The sequence below is a fragment of the Podarcis muralis genome, chromosome 8 (assembly GCF_964188315.1).
Source record: "Podarcis muralis chromosome 8, rPodMur119.hap1.1, whole genome shotgun sequence".
NCBI lineage: Eukaryota > Metazoa > Chordata > Lepidosauria > Squamata > Lacertidae > Podarcis > Podarcis muralis.
This window is the reverse complement of record NC_135662.1, coordinates 65494879-65511109: the sequence shown is the minus strand read 5'-3', so window position 1 is coordinate 65511109 and position 16231 is coordinate 65494879. Positions and strand designations below refer to the sequence as shown.

At 40.4% G+C, this 16231-nt stretch overlaps 1 protein-coding gene across 2 annotated transcripts in view; it reads left to right on the top strand.

Annotated features, from left to right (window-relative positions):
- EXOC2 (exocyst complex component 2) overlaps nt 1-16231 on the top strand; it is a 79281-nt gene that overhangs the window by 35680 nt on the left and 27370 nt on the right. For both annotated transcript variants that reach the window (XM_028737849.2, XM_028737850.2), the window contains exons 12-22: nt 2010-2135; nt 2978-3102; nt 5598-5666; nt 6582-6739; nt 8002-8123; nt 8664-8725; nt 9442-9522; nt 9998-10057; nt 10942-11003; nt 12519-12585; nt 13584-13700. In XM_028737849.2, the coding sequence (XP_028593682.2) occupies nt 2010-2135; nt 2978-3102; nt 5598-5666; nt 6582-6739; nt 8002-8123; nt 8664-8725; nt 9442-9522; nt 9998-10057; nt 10942-11003; nt 12519-12585; nt 13584-13700 (1049 nt within the window). The remainder of the gene's footprint in view (nt 1-2009; nt 2136-2977; nt 3103-5597; nt 5667-6581; nt 6740-8001; nt 8124-8663; nt 8726-9441; nt 9523-9997; nt 10058-10941; nt 11004-12518; nt 12586-13583; nt 13701-16231) is intronic.

Below are 16231 nucleotides of genomic sequence, written 5' to 3'. Positions count from 1 at the left end.
GTATTTGAGAAAATTCATGAATATTTGTATCAAATTGTTTACAGTATACTTTTTCAGTCAGGAGTTATATAGATTTACTAAGGTTGCAATAAATTCCCATAAAGGTTACATTTGTAACTTTCTTTTGTGGTTGACTGAGCTGGTGTCCCAAAACAGTTGATTGACCTATCAGAATCATAACGTTTTTTACCAATCTAAGGCTGCATATACCAGAATAAGCACATCACATCACATCACTTGACACTTAGGGTCCTCTGCACAAGCTTTTCCTGGTAGCAGTGGCAGCTAGGCCCAGTCAATGCCTGAACAGGGCAGAACTAGACTGAACAGATCCGTATTTTACAGCATAATCCTTTATACGCCTGCTTCTTTAAAAAGAAGTCGAAGCAGATTTGCAAAGAAACTTGACACGTTCTACATTTGCAGCCTTAAAATGACAGTGGTGCAACAACCAATTGCAATCATCTTTGCAGGAAAGCCAGGAGAACTGATCTTCAATATTGCTTGCATGCCACCAATCTCTGAGCAGTGTAAGATTCCAGGGGTTCCAAGGTTCGGTTTTCTTGGAATAAGGGACAGCGGAGACTGTGGTATCTTTAGGATACAGTGGTACCTCAGGTTACATACGCTTCAGGTTACAGACTCCGCTAACCCAGAAATAGTACCTCGAGTTAAGAACTTTGCTTCAGGATGAGAACAGAATACAGTGGTACCTCGGGTTAAGAACTTAATTTGTTCTGGAGGTCCGTTCTTAACCTGAAACTGTTCTTAACCTGAAGCACCACTTTAGCTAATGGGGCCTCCTGCTGCCGCTGCGCCGCCGCTGCACAATTTCTGTACTTATCCTGAAGCAAAGTTCTTAACCTGAAGCACTATTTCTGGGTTAGCGGAGTCTGTAACCTGAAGTGTATGTAACCAGAAGCGTATGTAACCCGAGGTACCACTGTAATGGGATTCTGTGGATAAGGGAAGGAGACACAGCTTGCATTAAGATTCCAAGAGTAATGTTTGCATATCCCTCTTTGAATTTAATTAGGTTTATTTCTTAAGGGTCTGTGAATCACTCCGGCTTAATAGTGAACTCATGTGTTTAGTGCCAAGAGAAATGGAACCAAAAGCGGGTTTCATTTTCCAAGTAGCCTGTGTTGCATTTTGCAGTAGGCAAAAAGCCATTTCCTAGATAAGTCATAACATTTGTATCTGCACTTTGGATTGTGGGTTCCCGGGTGTTACTGGTGCTTTGTGGGTGTCACTTGTGACATAGCTTTTCCTCCCTGCTCAACCACATTTTGTTAATTGCTCAGACATGCAGCACTACTGTGTACATGTTTTGAAAGTTATTCTGAGGTTGTGAATTCCCCTTCCCAACTGTCTAATGCAGGCATGGCCAAACTTGGCCCTCCAGCTGTTTTGGGACTACAACTCCCATTATCCCTAGCTAACAGGACCAGTGGTCAGGGATGATGGGAATTGTAGTCCCAAAACAGCTGGAGGGCCCAGTTTGGCCATGCCTGGCTAACGTAACATCAACATTTAATCAAAGACTGTATTATTGGATGCTCAAGAACCCCAGCATTCAAACTCTCCATTTTTTGCTTAAATATATATATGTTCTTCCATAATTTAGGGAGGAGCAGTAGATTTCCTATGCTACCTCTAACCCAATTCTATATTGCTTACCTCTATACTTCTATCATAGAAATTACCCTTATGTGCATCAGCTCATGCTCTGGAGTCCATGCTCTGGGGTTCTTGAGCATAGTGGAAATGAGCTAGTGTTGTTTATATCAGAAAAGTAAAATCCATGTGGGTTCTGAAGCATGGGTATGCCCTTTGCAAAAAAGTATATATCATAAAGAATAGAAAAGTATACATCATTTTCTTCATGCACCCGCCTGTCTGTGTAGACCTCAACACTACGCTATGTTTATTTGTGTGTTTTAACACTGTTCAGATCAACAGATTGCTAATGCCAATAGCTGTATAATTCTCCTCCCCCCACTTCCCAGGCAATCCATTACTGCACAGTCCAATGTTGGATCTGGACAGTGAAGTACGCTCCTCCTCACTTGGCCATCTCAGTCGGAGTGCTTCACTGAAAAGAGGCAGCAGCAATCAGTCCAGTCGTGATGAAAGTAGGTGCTGAGATTTTATTTCTTGTTCTGCTTTTTGAGAAACCGGTGTTGCAATTTGATGCTGGTGTGATGCCCTGATCATGTCTGCCTGCTTGCACAATGGAAATCTTTTTGTGCAACAGGAATTCTGGTTTCTCATCTCCCCACACCCACCCGTGTGCCCCCAGAATCTGCTCTGGGGGATGCTCCAACCCTCTGAAGCAGATTATTGGTTTGTGGGGAGAATGTTTGGTCGTGTAAGCAGATGCCTACTTTCTCAGTGCCCTTGTTTTTTATCCTTTTTGTCCTTTTATAAACAGCTTAGAGGTTTTCTTACAATCAAGTGATGCATACGTTATGTTAAATAAATCCATGAATCAGGAAGTTTTCCTGGCTTATTTCTCACCTAGAGAAACTCACTAGGTGTCTTTAAGCAGCCCATACTGTTTATGCCATTTCCTGCAATTCCATCCTCAGACTTCAGTTGCAAGGATTACAGTAGACTAATTTTGTGAAGTGGTTTGAATATTCTACAGAGTTATGTAGATTGATGGTGATTTTTTTTTCTCTCTGCATCCTCACAGCATCCTTACAGTGTGCTGTCACCAGAACTTGAAACCTATGAGAAACTGATCAGATTATTTATTCTACCATGATGGAATAATGTGCCAGCCCCTCATAGCAGCCTGTTTCTCAGATGGTTGTTAATCAGTTAAAATTCCTTCTTGATGTGAGCACCTCTGTATTGCCTAAAGTTAAACTTGTAAAGCAGACGAATTCCAATGACACATCTACAATTGAAAACAATTCCTTACCAATGATCCTTCAGTAGTTAACGGCTGATTTTGTTGCCCCTTTTCCAGCTTGGCGATTTAAAGCTCCTCAGCAGGTGGCGTTTGTCGAAAAGCTAACAAAGCTTGTCGTAAGCCAGCTCCCCAACTTCTGGAAACTCTGGATTTCTTATGTGAATGGGAGCCTCTTTAGTGAGGTATGGCATTCAATCTTTCCCATACTTTCAGCTGCCTCAGGGCTCTTCTGAGGAAAGATTTGGTGGAGGAGAGGAGGGGGAAGCAGATCCAAGTATACTGCATTGAGTGCTTGAGAGGAAAGCAGAATATAAACCTAATAGAGTGGTACCTCAGGTTAAGAACTTAATTCGTTCCAGAGGTCCGTTCTTAACCTGAAGCACCACTTTAGCTAATGGGGCCTCCCCCTGCCGTCACCACCAGCGCTGCGCGATTTCTGTTCTCATCCTGAAGCAAAGTTCTTAACCCGAGGTACTATTTCTGGGTTAGAGGAGTCTGTAACCTGAAGCGTCTGTAACCCGAGGTACCACTGTACATAATAATACTGCCTTTTTTGTCTGGTTCTGCTGCAGACCAGCATCAGTGATTAGCAACACTGATCAGCTGCCAAAGGTACAGCGAGGGCCCCTGCTACTCTGGCATGCCTTCCCTCTCTTGATGGTGGGCATGGCGGAGGGGATTGGGTCCCTCTGTCCCCCTGCATGTCAGTCCTGACAGCAGCTCCCCTTCATTACCTTATTTCTACTACCACACCGAAGATCAGCCACAACTGCTGCTGACCCTGGATTTCTGTATGGCAGATGAGAGGGCTGAAAAGGAGGAGTTCTCATACCTATTAAAGGGGCATTAAACATTGTGCCCCCCAAACCTGGAGCCCCCCATCTTCTGAGAGGACAAGGGTCCTCCATTATTTTCCTCTAGTACTTTTGACGTCTGGACTTTCATATGAACCCAAAGTTCAACATCCAGTACACTTCTGGGTGCCTTAAAATGAAGTCCACGCTTAAGCAGGCAGGGAGAGAAACAGTTTGGGGTTTCATCCCACTTAGCCCATAATTTTTATGGCTGTTCTGAATTTCTGACAATTTACAGCTAAAAGGACAGTTGAGCATAGACACTGAGGCACAAAGAAGCAAACAAAAAACCCCGCAGGGGCCTCATGTAGTCATGAAAGTGATGAGCAATGATTGAAAGGAAACGACCAGTAATAAAGGAACTGTGATTTATTTTCTCGAAGTTATAAGGGTGATCTGTATTTCTTTAAAAACGCACACGTTTTGGTTAGGGTTTTCAGTTTTTTTTCAACAGAAGGTTTGTAGCTAAATGGAGACCCATTTCTGATTGAATCTGTACACAGAACTAACCGTTGGTACTTACCACAGAGGTCAGTATAGGAAGGTGCTTAACTATTCAGCAAAATCAGTGATGGGTGGAAGGGAATCAGTAGCTTTGGTGCACCTTTACATGTTTCTAGAATCTATAGGGTTGAGAGGGAGCAGAGGACATCTAATTTTAACTCCTTGCACAAAGATGGCGTCATCCATTGCCCTGTCTCATTCTCCCTCTGATCAGCTTATCTAGACTGAACAACACAGGAAGTAAGCAAAACAGGTTTAATGAATATTGAAAATTTGCAAGGTATACAGACAGGCCGAGTTGAATCAGCTTCCTATGTTTAGCAAATATTTAAATGGGGCAGTACATACTTAGGCTCATTCTTAGTAGGCAGGGTCTGATTATTACTTTAGAAAGTGGAAAGTATAGAAAAAGGGTTTTTTTGTAGCTGACAGACTTGTCTCTGTATACTTGAATGTAATATAGGAAATGTGAACTCCATTACTGCCATTTTAGTTTCACCCATATTAGAAACATCACTTTTTAAAAATAAAAAAGAAAGACAACAAGTTTTATCGTTTAAAAAAATAAAGAGGCATTTTTCCAAACTCCAGTTTTGCTATCATCACTACTGTCCATTAGATGTCATTCACTTGTAACAATATGTGAAGGCTGCAATCCTAACCCCTGGACAGCAGCAGCAAGACTGGATAAAGTGCATCCACCGCTCTGGTTCTTGTGCAGGCCCAGGGCACAAGGTGGTGGTGGTGGAGGTGGTGGAGGAGGAGCCAGGGAAAATACCCCTTCACTGTGGCAGCTTCCAAGCTAGTAGAGTGAAGAGTCCTAGATTGGACCTGTCGTCAAATGGTGGCAGCAGGGTCTGCACAAGATCTGAGACACCCCATTGACAGTGGCTTCTGCATTGGGGTGCTCCTCTCTAGCAGAAGCCCTGGTTGTCTCCCGCTTGGACTACTGCTCTATGTGTGGCTACCTTTGAAGGTGCCTCGGAAACTACAAGTAATCCAGAATGTTTTTAGATATGCTGTAAGTCGCCCAGAGTGGCTATGGAAACCTACTGCTACTACTATTACTACTACTACACTACTACATTAGTCTTCTATGATTTATTAATTTGCCAAAGTTTTCTGGCATGTTGATATGTTTGATCTAAGCATGAATTTTCTACTGTTTCTTAAACTAATCAGACTTTGTCTATTAAGAATTAACCTGAACATATACCATTACTAAGATAAAATTCATAGACCTGCTGATTTGTTCCAGATGAATGTTTGCAATAGCCATCAGCCGTAGTATCTCTGTTGTTGTTTTTCTGTTTCCCAAGACTGCCGAAAAATCAGGCCAAATGGAAAGATCAAAGAAGAACGCTAGACAAAGACAGAATGATTTCAAGGTAAGTAGGTGTGCAGCCACCCAAAGTGGAAGGGTGTAAAACCTTTGAAGACCAGCAGAGGTTTATTTTTAATAATATTTTGTAATGGGATGGCCTAATAAGACATACAGTCCTCAGTGCACTCAAGCTGCTACCACCCAATCAAGAAGATACTGGTTTTAAAGCTCTATGAGCTCTCCATCCTTACTGGGCCTAGCACCATGCTTCAACCATTTGTTTGCCCTTCAGATAGCTGGTGCAGTTAGGCAGGGCAGGAATTGGCTCTCTCTTATGTGGCAGATCTGCAGTAGATTCTCTGGACATTCACATATTATACACATAATAGCCTTTCCATTGTCTATTTATTGCACATTAGGTATAAGTTAAATAAAATTGGATGAGAGGGGGGAATGAGCAGGAGAAACCCCATTTATGGTCTGTTGTTGTTTTAGTTGATATATGCATTGAATTAGAAATAAGTAGAATAATTTAGCAGTTAGCTCACCATGAATGTCTCCCTTGTTCTCTTTTAATGGCAATGGTACTGACCTGAGAGGTGCCGGAACTGAGTTCCAGTGAGTTCCATCTGAAAAAGCCCTGGTCTTAAGAATTACCGTATTTTTCACTCTATAAGACGCACCAGACCATAAGACGCACCTAGTTTACGGAGGAGGAAAACAAGAAAAAAATATTCTGAATCCCAGAAGCCAGAACAGTAAGAGGGATCATTTCGCAGCAATCCCTCTTGCTGTTCTGGCTTCTGGGATAGCTGCGCAGCCTGCATTCGCTCCATAAGACACACGTACATTTCCCCTTACTTTTTAGGAGGGAAAAAGTGAGTCTTATAGAGCAAAAAATACGGTAACTGGTTACATAAAACACAACGTTACACATGTTCCGGTGTTTATCCACGAAATGTTTCCTTTTATGTTGTAGATGATGATTCAGCAAGTGATGAAGTCCCTGGTCAAACTGATCCGAGGTGCTTTGCTTCCATTCAGCCTTGGAGAAAGTGAACTGAAAGAATATGGTGGCTGGGAGATGAAATCTGAACTTTCTGGCCAATGGTTACCTCATGTCATCCAGACAGTTAGGTAAGTACTGTGGTAACTCAGTAGAACACCTGTGTGTATTGGGATAAGTGACATGGGGTTAAGCTTCAGTGAGCTCTGTTCTCTGACCCAGTCGTGGGTTCTGTGTGAAGCCAAACAATTAGGAGTCATGGTGTTATGACAGCTTGGCCCTGATCCAGATCAACAACCCAGGGAAATGGATGGCTGAGACCCAGAGAGCAAAGGCAAGAAGGTGTAAACGGTATTTAAGCAGTGCAGCTATCCAGGTGTTCACTCAGTACCTTTACTGGAGTAGATTGCTGACAAATAGTATTTATAGAAATTATGGCAAGTGGGAAGTACTCAAAAGATGGAATCAGGCATCAGCTTGTTAGCTAGGGGTTGGGGAGAAAACACAAAACCAGAGTGTGTTATCAAAGCATCAGTATTGTCACCTCTAGGCTTCTTGGGACCATGTAGTGACACACACACAAATAGGAGAAAATATGTATTTATTTAGAATGCTTAAATATTAGTTTATAGCTCTGGAACACAATCAAAATAGCTCTTAAAAGTTCTTCAAGTGATTCTACCCAAACAGGAATGGAAATTGTTACATCCATATGAAACCAGGGTGGAATCTACATACATATAAAAACGCTGTGAAAATGCTTTTTTAAAAAAAGTTTTGAAAAATACATTGAATTTTGCATAGCTCTGTATCGCCATCTAGTGTCACATTTGTATATTGCACTTAAAGCTTGTATAACACACTTAAAGCTTCCTATTTGTAGCTGTATAGCTGAGTCCCAGGATTATTCAGACAGCATTTCCTGAATGATCCTTGTTCTTCCCTAGTGTCATCCAGGTAACTGCTCCCACTGAGGTCCTCTAATGCAAAGGAAAGGAGCTGAGCAGCTAGAAGTTGCTCAGCTCTGTGATGGAGGCAAATCTTCCATTGCTCCCAGGCAACAGCACCTGCTTAGGTCTTCTGAGGCAAGGAAGGGGAGCTTAGCAGCTGGATCACACACTGTCCAAGAAAGAAGTGGCCTCCCTTGCCAGCAGTTGGTAATTTCCCAGGCAGTGCAGAGTGTATTGAGTTTGAGAATGGAATTAATTACCCAGTACAGATGAATAATGATAGCATAGTGGCTCTCACAGAAAAGAGGGAGGTGCTGTGATTTCGTTATTTTTTTTAAGCCTTCTTCTCTTCAAATCTTAGGGTTCTCAAGAAATTATGACTCCCCTTAGCACCTGAACTACATCAAAAACTATAACTTCACATTATTTCCCTCATTTTCCAGGCTTAGTTATGAATCTCTTGCTGCGCTTGAAATACCAAATGATATGCTTCAGATCATCCAGGATCTTATTTTGGATCTCAGAGTTCGCTGTATAATGATCACATTACAGCATACAGCTGAAGGTAGTAAAGTACACTTTATTTATCTGTCTTGTTGGGTGTATATCAACACAAGTGTCCTTCTGGTTGGATTTCCCCCCTAGATGTTGTTATCCTCTTTGTGATTTTTACCTTCATATATGTCAAGCGTACCATTTGATGCTCTTATTTTCAAGTGTTTTAGCAAACTGGGTGTATGGCTGTGTCATCATATTAAAAGTAGAAATGACAATTCAGCAAAGGATTACAAGTATTGGTCTTCACAACAGTCATTTTCACTCTTGTGGCTTCAATATGCTGCATTAATGTTATATCATAAAACAACTATTTCACACATAATCTCTGTGACACAGCATGGTTTATATCCAACCTGTTGCATGCCTATAACTAGCTGACTTGCCTTGCTGTAAGCATGTTTGATGCGTAATAAAGCTGCTGCCATCTTTTTAAGGTACCAGCGCAATGTATTTGGATGACGAATCACTACAGTGATAGAGGGCTTTCCTCATTTTTATTTTTATTTTACAGAAAAATAACCATCTAAAAACTTGTCTCCTTTTGCAGATGTAAAGAGATTAGCTGAAAAAGAAGACTGGGTGGTGGACAATGAAGGCTTAACCAGTTTGGTGGGTATGCTGCTATGTCTTTAGGCATCTGTATTGAATGATGGATTCTGTAGTCTAAGTCCAACTCCCTGCTCACTATGAAACTGGCTGGGGGGGTATTGGGCCTAGTCTTTGTTTCCACCTAATCTACTTCAATGGGTGAGTTATGAGGATATACTGTAGTAGCTTAACCCCATGCATGAGTTGCTGGTGAAAAGTAGCCTCATTTCTTCTCACTCATCTGTGAAAATCCCACCCTTTTCTATCCCCTCATATCAGTGAAAACTCTGATGCATGCCCCAGTCATCTTGTCCTGATAAGCCAGGATCAATGTTAGCAAATGCAATTACATTTATTTGAACTTATTACATATATCAGTATATGGAGAGCTAGTAAAATATAGTGGCGTATCAGACTAGGATCAAGTTCCCACTCAGTCTTGAAGCTTGCTGTGTTACTATTTCTCAGCCTGCGATTCATTAAGGGGAGAGGAGAGCCCTGTATTGGTAAGGTATTTTTAATAATGAGATTGTAAACGGTCAGCAGCATTGACTTCCAGTTAACATGGCACTATAGCTGTTACACAATATAATGAGCATATAAATCCCTGTATGGTCTGACTGGACATTGAGAGCGGGAGCTTTAAATAGTTGGTTGATTGGAAACCAGGACTGTTCCACTGCAGTCATGATTTCTAGGTTTCAGAAGTAATTTATTGTTTATTCTCTACCTTTTAGCCATCCCAGTTTGAGCAGTGTATTGTGCATTCTCTGCAGTCGCTTAAAGGTGTCCTGGACTGCAAACCTGGAGAGACCAGCGTAAGTCATGTCAGGTCATGTTTGGGGAAATTCAAGGGTATGAATAGCATGATGGACACTGAAATCATCTCACCCTCTTACTTATATAGAACAATAATCTGTTCCTTACACACTCCTCAGGATAAATGGAAGGGATTATAAGGAATTCCTAATAATGCTATTCAGATAAGTAAAGAGGTTATTCAAATACTATTTGTAGTGCCACTGCATCACACAAACAATGGTAATGCTGGAAAAATGACATTAGCATTGCTCTTCCCATATAACTCCACCCTGCCTGTGCATTTTCTTCATTCTGACATAACCAGGAGTGGCATGAGAAAGAGCGAAGAGGAAGTTCTAAGTCTGGCCTTAAGATTTTACTGTTCTACTCTATCGCCATAATATGCTGTCCTCATGTTTTTGTCTTATTAATTTAAAAGGTTTTTCCCCTGCCCTGCTTGCTTTTTTCAGTTACCATTTTCTGTTTCTTTAGGTTTTTCAGCATCCAAAAATACAGGAAGAGGTGTGCCGACTGAGCACTGATATTATGCAGGTAATACAAACGTGTGGCTTAAGTCAGTTCTCTAAGCAGTAAATGTGTGTCTGTTGAATTCTATGTACTTGAGAAATCGAGGAGAGCATTCACTTTTCATAGAGTTAGCATTTAGCCTAATTCAGTCAGGGGTGGGTTAGAGGGTTCAAGAATAGGTAGCTCAGAATGTGAACTCTTCCCTCTCAAATATGAGTTTGTGTTGCGCAAAGCTCCCTTAGAGCTAGTCCTGACTCAGAATTGCATGCACCCTGCCTCTTCCATGTACAACTGGAGATCATGAGTAAGAGGGAGGCCTGGCTGCAAATGACCAAGCCATGTAGCTGAACAGAGGGGTCTGAACTGAGGCTTGCAGATTTGAGAGAGGGAGGAGTTCACATTTCAAATACACAACTACTTTGTGCAGCCAAGAACAGTGTGGTGCTATTTAAAACCTGCTTCAGGATTAAACAACTTCTTCCACCGATTTCTTCCTGCAAGTCTATCCACTATCTGCATTTGGCTTATGAACAAAAGACAGAGCTGGGGTGTGTTTTCCTCATAATGTGCAGTTCCTGCTTTTAGCAACAGGCACAACTGAAACATGAAGAACTGCAACCATTGGTACAGGCATCCACTTATTATAAAAGTGTGGGTTTGTTGTCATAGATTATACCTTCCGTTTGTATTAGTTTAATTTCAGCTCTCAAGTGGAGAGGTCTGAGTAATAAAATACAAAAACTGTAATGACACAGGCCATTAAAATTTGGTTAAATTGCAGGTTGTGAGAGTGAAGGGGGGAAATGCTATGAATATATGGTTTGAGAGTTTACCATTGGCTAATGATGTTCCTAATAGTCAAAGTAGTGATGTTAAATAGTGATTTCCCCTCCGTTCATCCTTCACAGGTATTCATTGACTGCCTGGAACAGCTAAGTACCAAGCCTGATAGTGATGTAGATAATACACAGTAAGTAAAATAATCTGGCCATGGTCTTTTTGGCAGTAATCCATGTGCTACTTATTCCAAAATTCAACAAGTGGTTTCTGGTTGCGTTTCTGGCTTCCTCAACCTCGACCCTCCAATTGTTTTTGGCTACAACTTCCATGATCCCTAGCTAGCAGGACCAGTGGTCAGGGATGATGGGAATTGTAGTCTCAAAACATCTTGAGGGCCAAGGTTTAGGAAGCCTGCATTACTGGTTGATGTGCATGCAAAGAGTAGAATACCATTTCCCCATGGAGAAGGGTGCCATGCTTTTCATTAATGGAAATCATATGAGGCAGAGTTCCTGCTCATTCCCTCATTGTCTCTCAACTGCCAACACGAAAGCATATCTATTCAGCAGCATCTTTAGCTAGTCTTAGTTTATTGGTATTCTTCCAATGTTCTGGTTCTTGTTTTTGGAGTTGTTTCTATGGGGTTTTTTTTAATTTAGATATTATGTTTCTGAACAAAAGACTTTAAAATGATGGCTTAGGCCAGAGATGGCAAACCTGTAGTCCCCCGGATTGTTATTGTATGACAGCTTCCATCATTCATGGCTGTTGGCTATGCCAGCTGGAGAAAATGGTAATTTAAATCTGACATCTGGAGGGCCACATGTTTCCAGTCCATGACTTAGGCCGAGATTGTTCATGAGCCGTTAACTCCAGAGGTCCCATTGTATTCCAGCCATACTCCAAAAGGTCTAAATCAGGCATGTCCAAAGTCTGTTTCGGGGGCCTAATCTGGCCTGCCGGTCAATCTAATCCCCGTGGCAGTACATGTCCTGGGGTAAAATCCTAAAAGAAGCTCAACAACTTTGGGGTAAAATTGTAAAAAAAAAGCTCAACAACTTCAATCCTTAAAAAAAAGCAACAACCTTGGTCGGCCCTCACGCATGTTCACTTCATCAATTCCGGCCCTTCTTGAAAAAAGTTTGGGCATCCCTGGTCTAAATGCTTGTCCATAATACTGTTAAACAGAATCATTCCTTCCTTGGGAGTTGCAGTTCTGTGAGGGAGGTTAAGAATTCTTACAGACCATTCTCAGACCTTTTCTGAACTACAGGTTCTTCTCTGTGGGATCTGTGCAGTCTCATATAGGGGGTATGTCTTTATAATTGAAATAAGGCCTAGCTCACTCCCCACCCACTGAAAGAGTGGGAACTGAAGATTCCTGCAGATGCCGCCTCTATGACAGTGAAGAAGAAGAAACTGAACAGGAAGGTGAGAACCCATGCCCTTGGAGGAGTGGGAGCAGGCTTCCTGCCAAAACCTTTTATCACCAAGCTCTTAAAAGTTCTTTAATGGGGCATAGATACTGCATAGATAAAATCTGACTTCACAGATGACCACTTGCAACAACCGCAGTTACAAATAGGCAACCTGTTTCTCTTTGGGTTTAAGTGGCGAAAACCCAATTTGAGTTAGTAATGTAGAGATACATTCTTAAGTGTTTAGAACAAGTACTTCACCAGTAACTTCTTACAAATTCTTTCAGTCTTTCAGCTGATGTTTCATCTTCAGATTTATTTGGAAGTATCCATGAAGACTCCAGTTTGTCTTTGGTAAGTGTGACTTACCTTTACATACACATATGGGCAGAGTAATCCAAATGATAGGAATCATATGCGTCAGTGTAAATTATGCTGGTGTAACAAAAAACTGCATCACAATCCATAAATGAAAGTTGTTAAAATTAAAGCAAAGGAATACTTACTAGGAATCGATGTGAGTGGTATAGCTGTTACCTTTTCTGAGCCCTTCATTCATCTGCTTAAAAGTTGGTGTTGAGTCTGAATTGGTTACTGGCCTGAAGGTATATTTTAAATAAAAAAAATCAGAATTCCATGTTTTTTCATATCACTCCCAAGATCCAAAAGGAGTCCTCCATGTTATTAAATTTTCAGGTGCATTATTTCTCAGTCAGGTATTTAGGCATACATAGAACTAAAATCTAAATATGTATTTTTTTTCATCACTAAGTATGGCCTTGTGTGGGATCAAATAAGTAAGGCTTTGTCCAGGTGGAAGCTCAATCTTGCTATTATGGACAGATTAGTTGAAATTAAGATAAAAGCCCTATCAAAAATTCTATTTATGTTCCGAAGTCCCCTATTTAGACCTCTGGTAAACAGCTTCAGTTATGGCAAAGAGAGATTAGCAGTACATTTTGAGGAGTTAAAAATGGCCTCTACCTTATGGAAGTGGTAGCCAAAGAGCAATGATACTGAAACTCCACTGCCCACTCAAGGACAGGTAGGCAGTGTTGCAGCAAGAATCTCATGGTTGGGGACAATGCTGTATAACCAGACTTTCTGGTTCACCTATGCAAATAGGTTAGCAATTCATCTGAATACTGTGTTTGGTGCCCATGTTAAGGTTACACTTGTCTTTCAGACAATTCTATTTTAAAGTCTCAGCATTGCCCCATGGTCATAATTTGTAACCTTAGCCTGATTTCTGTCTTAAACAACAATTGCTTTCTTCTTAGCAAAATTGTTTACCTGTGTGCCTCTCTTGTACCGTTAATTCATTTTTCTTGTTGAAATCTTCCTTGATTTAGGAGCGGAGACTTTTAATTGTGCTTAGCAACTGCTGCTATCTAGAACGTCACACTTTCCTAAACCTAGCTGAACACTTTGAGAAATATGGCTTCCAAGGAGCTGAAAAAATCACTCAAGTAAGTATTTGATTGCAATTCTTTCAGTCTCAGTTTTCAGTAGGCTTCCAAAATAAATTATAAATAAGATTTGCACCACTAAATAGAAATTTAATCTGCAGTTGTTCAGAAGCACATATGCTGGAGTTTCTACATCTTGTTCCTCAACTCTGTTTATTTTTTTAATCTAGAGAATTTGGTTTTGTTGTTGTTTTTAACTTACATTGTTACCAAGTTGTTTTTTGAAGTACTCAGTCAGATTTCATATCTGGGACTTACAACTTTAGATATTTTTTTTAAGTAGAATAAATGCACTACATCCATAGTTCGGCATATTCCACATTCATAAAGAAATATGTAGATTGACATAAGAACTGCCTTGCTAAATCAGAGCAAAATTTAATTTAGTCCGATATTCAGTGACAGCAGTCACAATACCTTGGGAAACTCATGCATAGTGTATGCTGAGCACAGCCATTTACTGTGTGGCCTCAGCATCTGGTAATCAGAAGTATATATCTTCTGCACTTGGAGACTACATTGTCCTCAATTATAGCTGCTTCTTGTAAGAATTGCTATCTGCGAATTGTCCAATTCTTTGTAAAAAAAAAAATTGAATCAATGACTAGTGTTGCATCATTGTAGCAATTAATTCCTTAAATGTATTGCATGCTGTGTGAAAAGGTAAAGTTAGATGAGTTTCAAGCAAATGCGCATAAACCGGAGTCTCTAGCCACATCCCTGCAGAATGAAGCCAAAATGCTCTGCTGTAAACCGATCTGAAACTACAGGACTGATAAAAAGACAGAGAAGCTGGTCAGGAAAATCTGTGTTGTTTCTGCAGATGACAGCAACCAGCCTGGAGACCTAAACTAGTAACCCTACTGCAGAAGCAGGTTGGACTTAGGATGCAAAGCCTACCAGCCTATTGGGGTCCAACTGTTGGGGTCCATCTGTTGATAAGCAACAGATCAGGCTAATGCAATAGAAAAAATGGGGTCAGTGAAATCTAGCCTACAGACTGGATTATGACATTTTCTTTTGCTTGTTCTGAACCTGCTGGAAATGTATGTTAAGTGGATGCTTTGAGAAAGATAATACTTGATTTTTGTTATTAATTGGATAAACCTCTTTAATTTCTCTCTCCCCCCTTTTTTTCTTCTTTTTGCTCTAAATGAAAAAGGCTCAGCTTTTTGAGCTCATGATAGGGAAGGTGTTTGCATTCATGTTCATCTGTTTATCAAATTTCTATGAACAATTTTAGTCTGTGGTACATAGTTGTAATAGTTTTTTGTGGCATTAAAAAATTCCAAAGGTATATAAAACATTTAAAAAAAATTTTTAAAAGTAAACTCCGCAGCCAAGTGCTGGGGTTTTGCTTCTTAACAAAGAAGATAAATGTCAAAAGTGGGCGGGAGATGATGTCTCATTGTCCTGACTTTTTGTAAATTGATAACTTACTTTTTAATCTGTAATATTTTGACTTATTAGGACTATACAGTTAGTTTCCTTCACAGAAGTGTGCATACTTTTCATAGTAAGTCTGTTACTGTTGCCATTTTCTAGGACACAACAAAGGTATCTCTAAACAGCTGTACTTATGGTTGCTATATTTTTGTAAATTACATTCAGCCATTCCTTTTCTTCTTCTTTTTTAAAATAATTTTTATTGATTTTAACATATAAATTATAAAATGTACCACAAAACTTATCACTTATACAATCTTTTTAGACTTCCATCAGCACCTCTGATGATCCACCGTTTTAACCACTTCTTATGCATTTCTTAACTTTATATTGCCTTTACATCTCTTAACAAATCATCCTTCCCCTTCTCCATTTTTGCAATACTTCCAATAATACTCCTCACAAAACTTCTTGCAAACCTATAAACGTCATCTGATCTTCACAAATACTTTTCAAATAGCCCGTAAATTTACTCCATTCTTCCGTGAATTTTTGGTCCCGCCGGTTTCGAATCCTTCCTGTTAGTTTATCTAGTTCTGCATTCTTCAATGCATTCCTTTTCTTCAACCTTAACATTTGCCCCTCACTTAGGGTAAGTGGAAGTTGCCCCCAACATGCAGCCAAGTAGCAAAACATACCTACCACCCATCCTTTTGCTCCACCCTGCTCACATGTACCATCACAGCTCTATTCTTGGAGCCTGTTCCAGCCCTTTGGAAATTAGATGTGCCAGAAAAATAACATAGTGCAGCACTATGGCACCTGCATGCAGAACTCTCTCCTTTTCTTTGAGCCCTAGTTCTCTGTGCTAAGGAAGAAAGACAGGGAATGTGCTGGCACGAGAGGCAAAATGCAACCATCCCATCAGTATTTATATTTACCAGATCTCTATTGTATATTACTACTCATAATTTGTACTCCTGCATGATTTTTAGCTATATTGGCCAAGTCTTACTTGTCCATTGGTTTGACTAATGTTGGTTAAAACCTAAATAGAGCTATCCTGCAGTGTCCTTTTTGATAGAATCCTTTAATCTTTGCTCCTTTCACACTTACAAAGTCTGATGGCTAGTCTTTAGGACTCA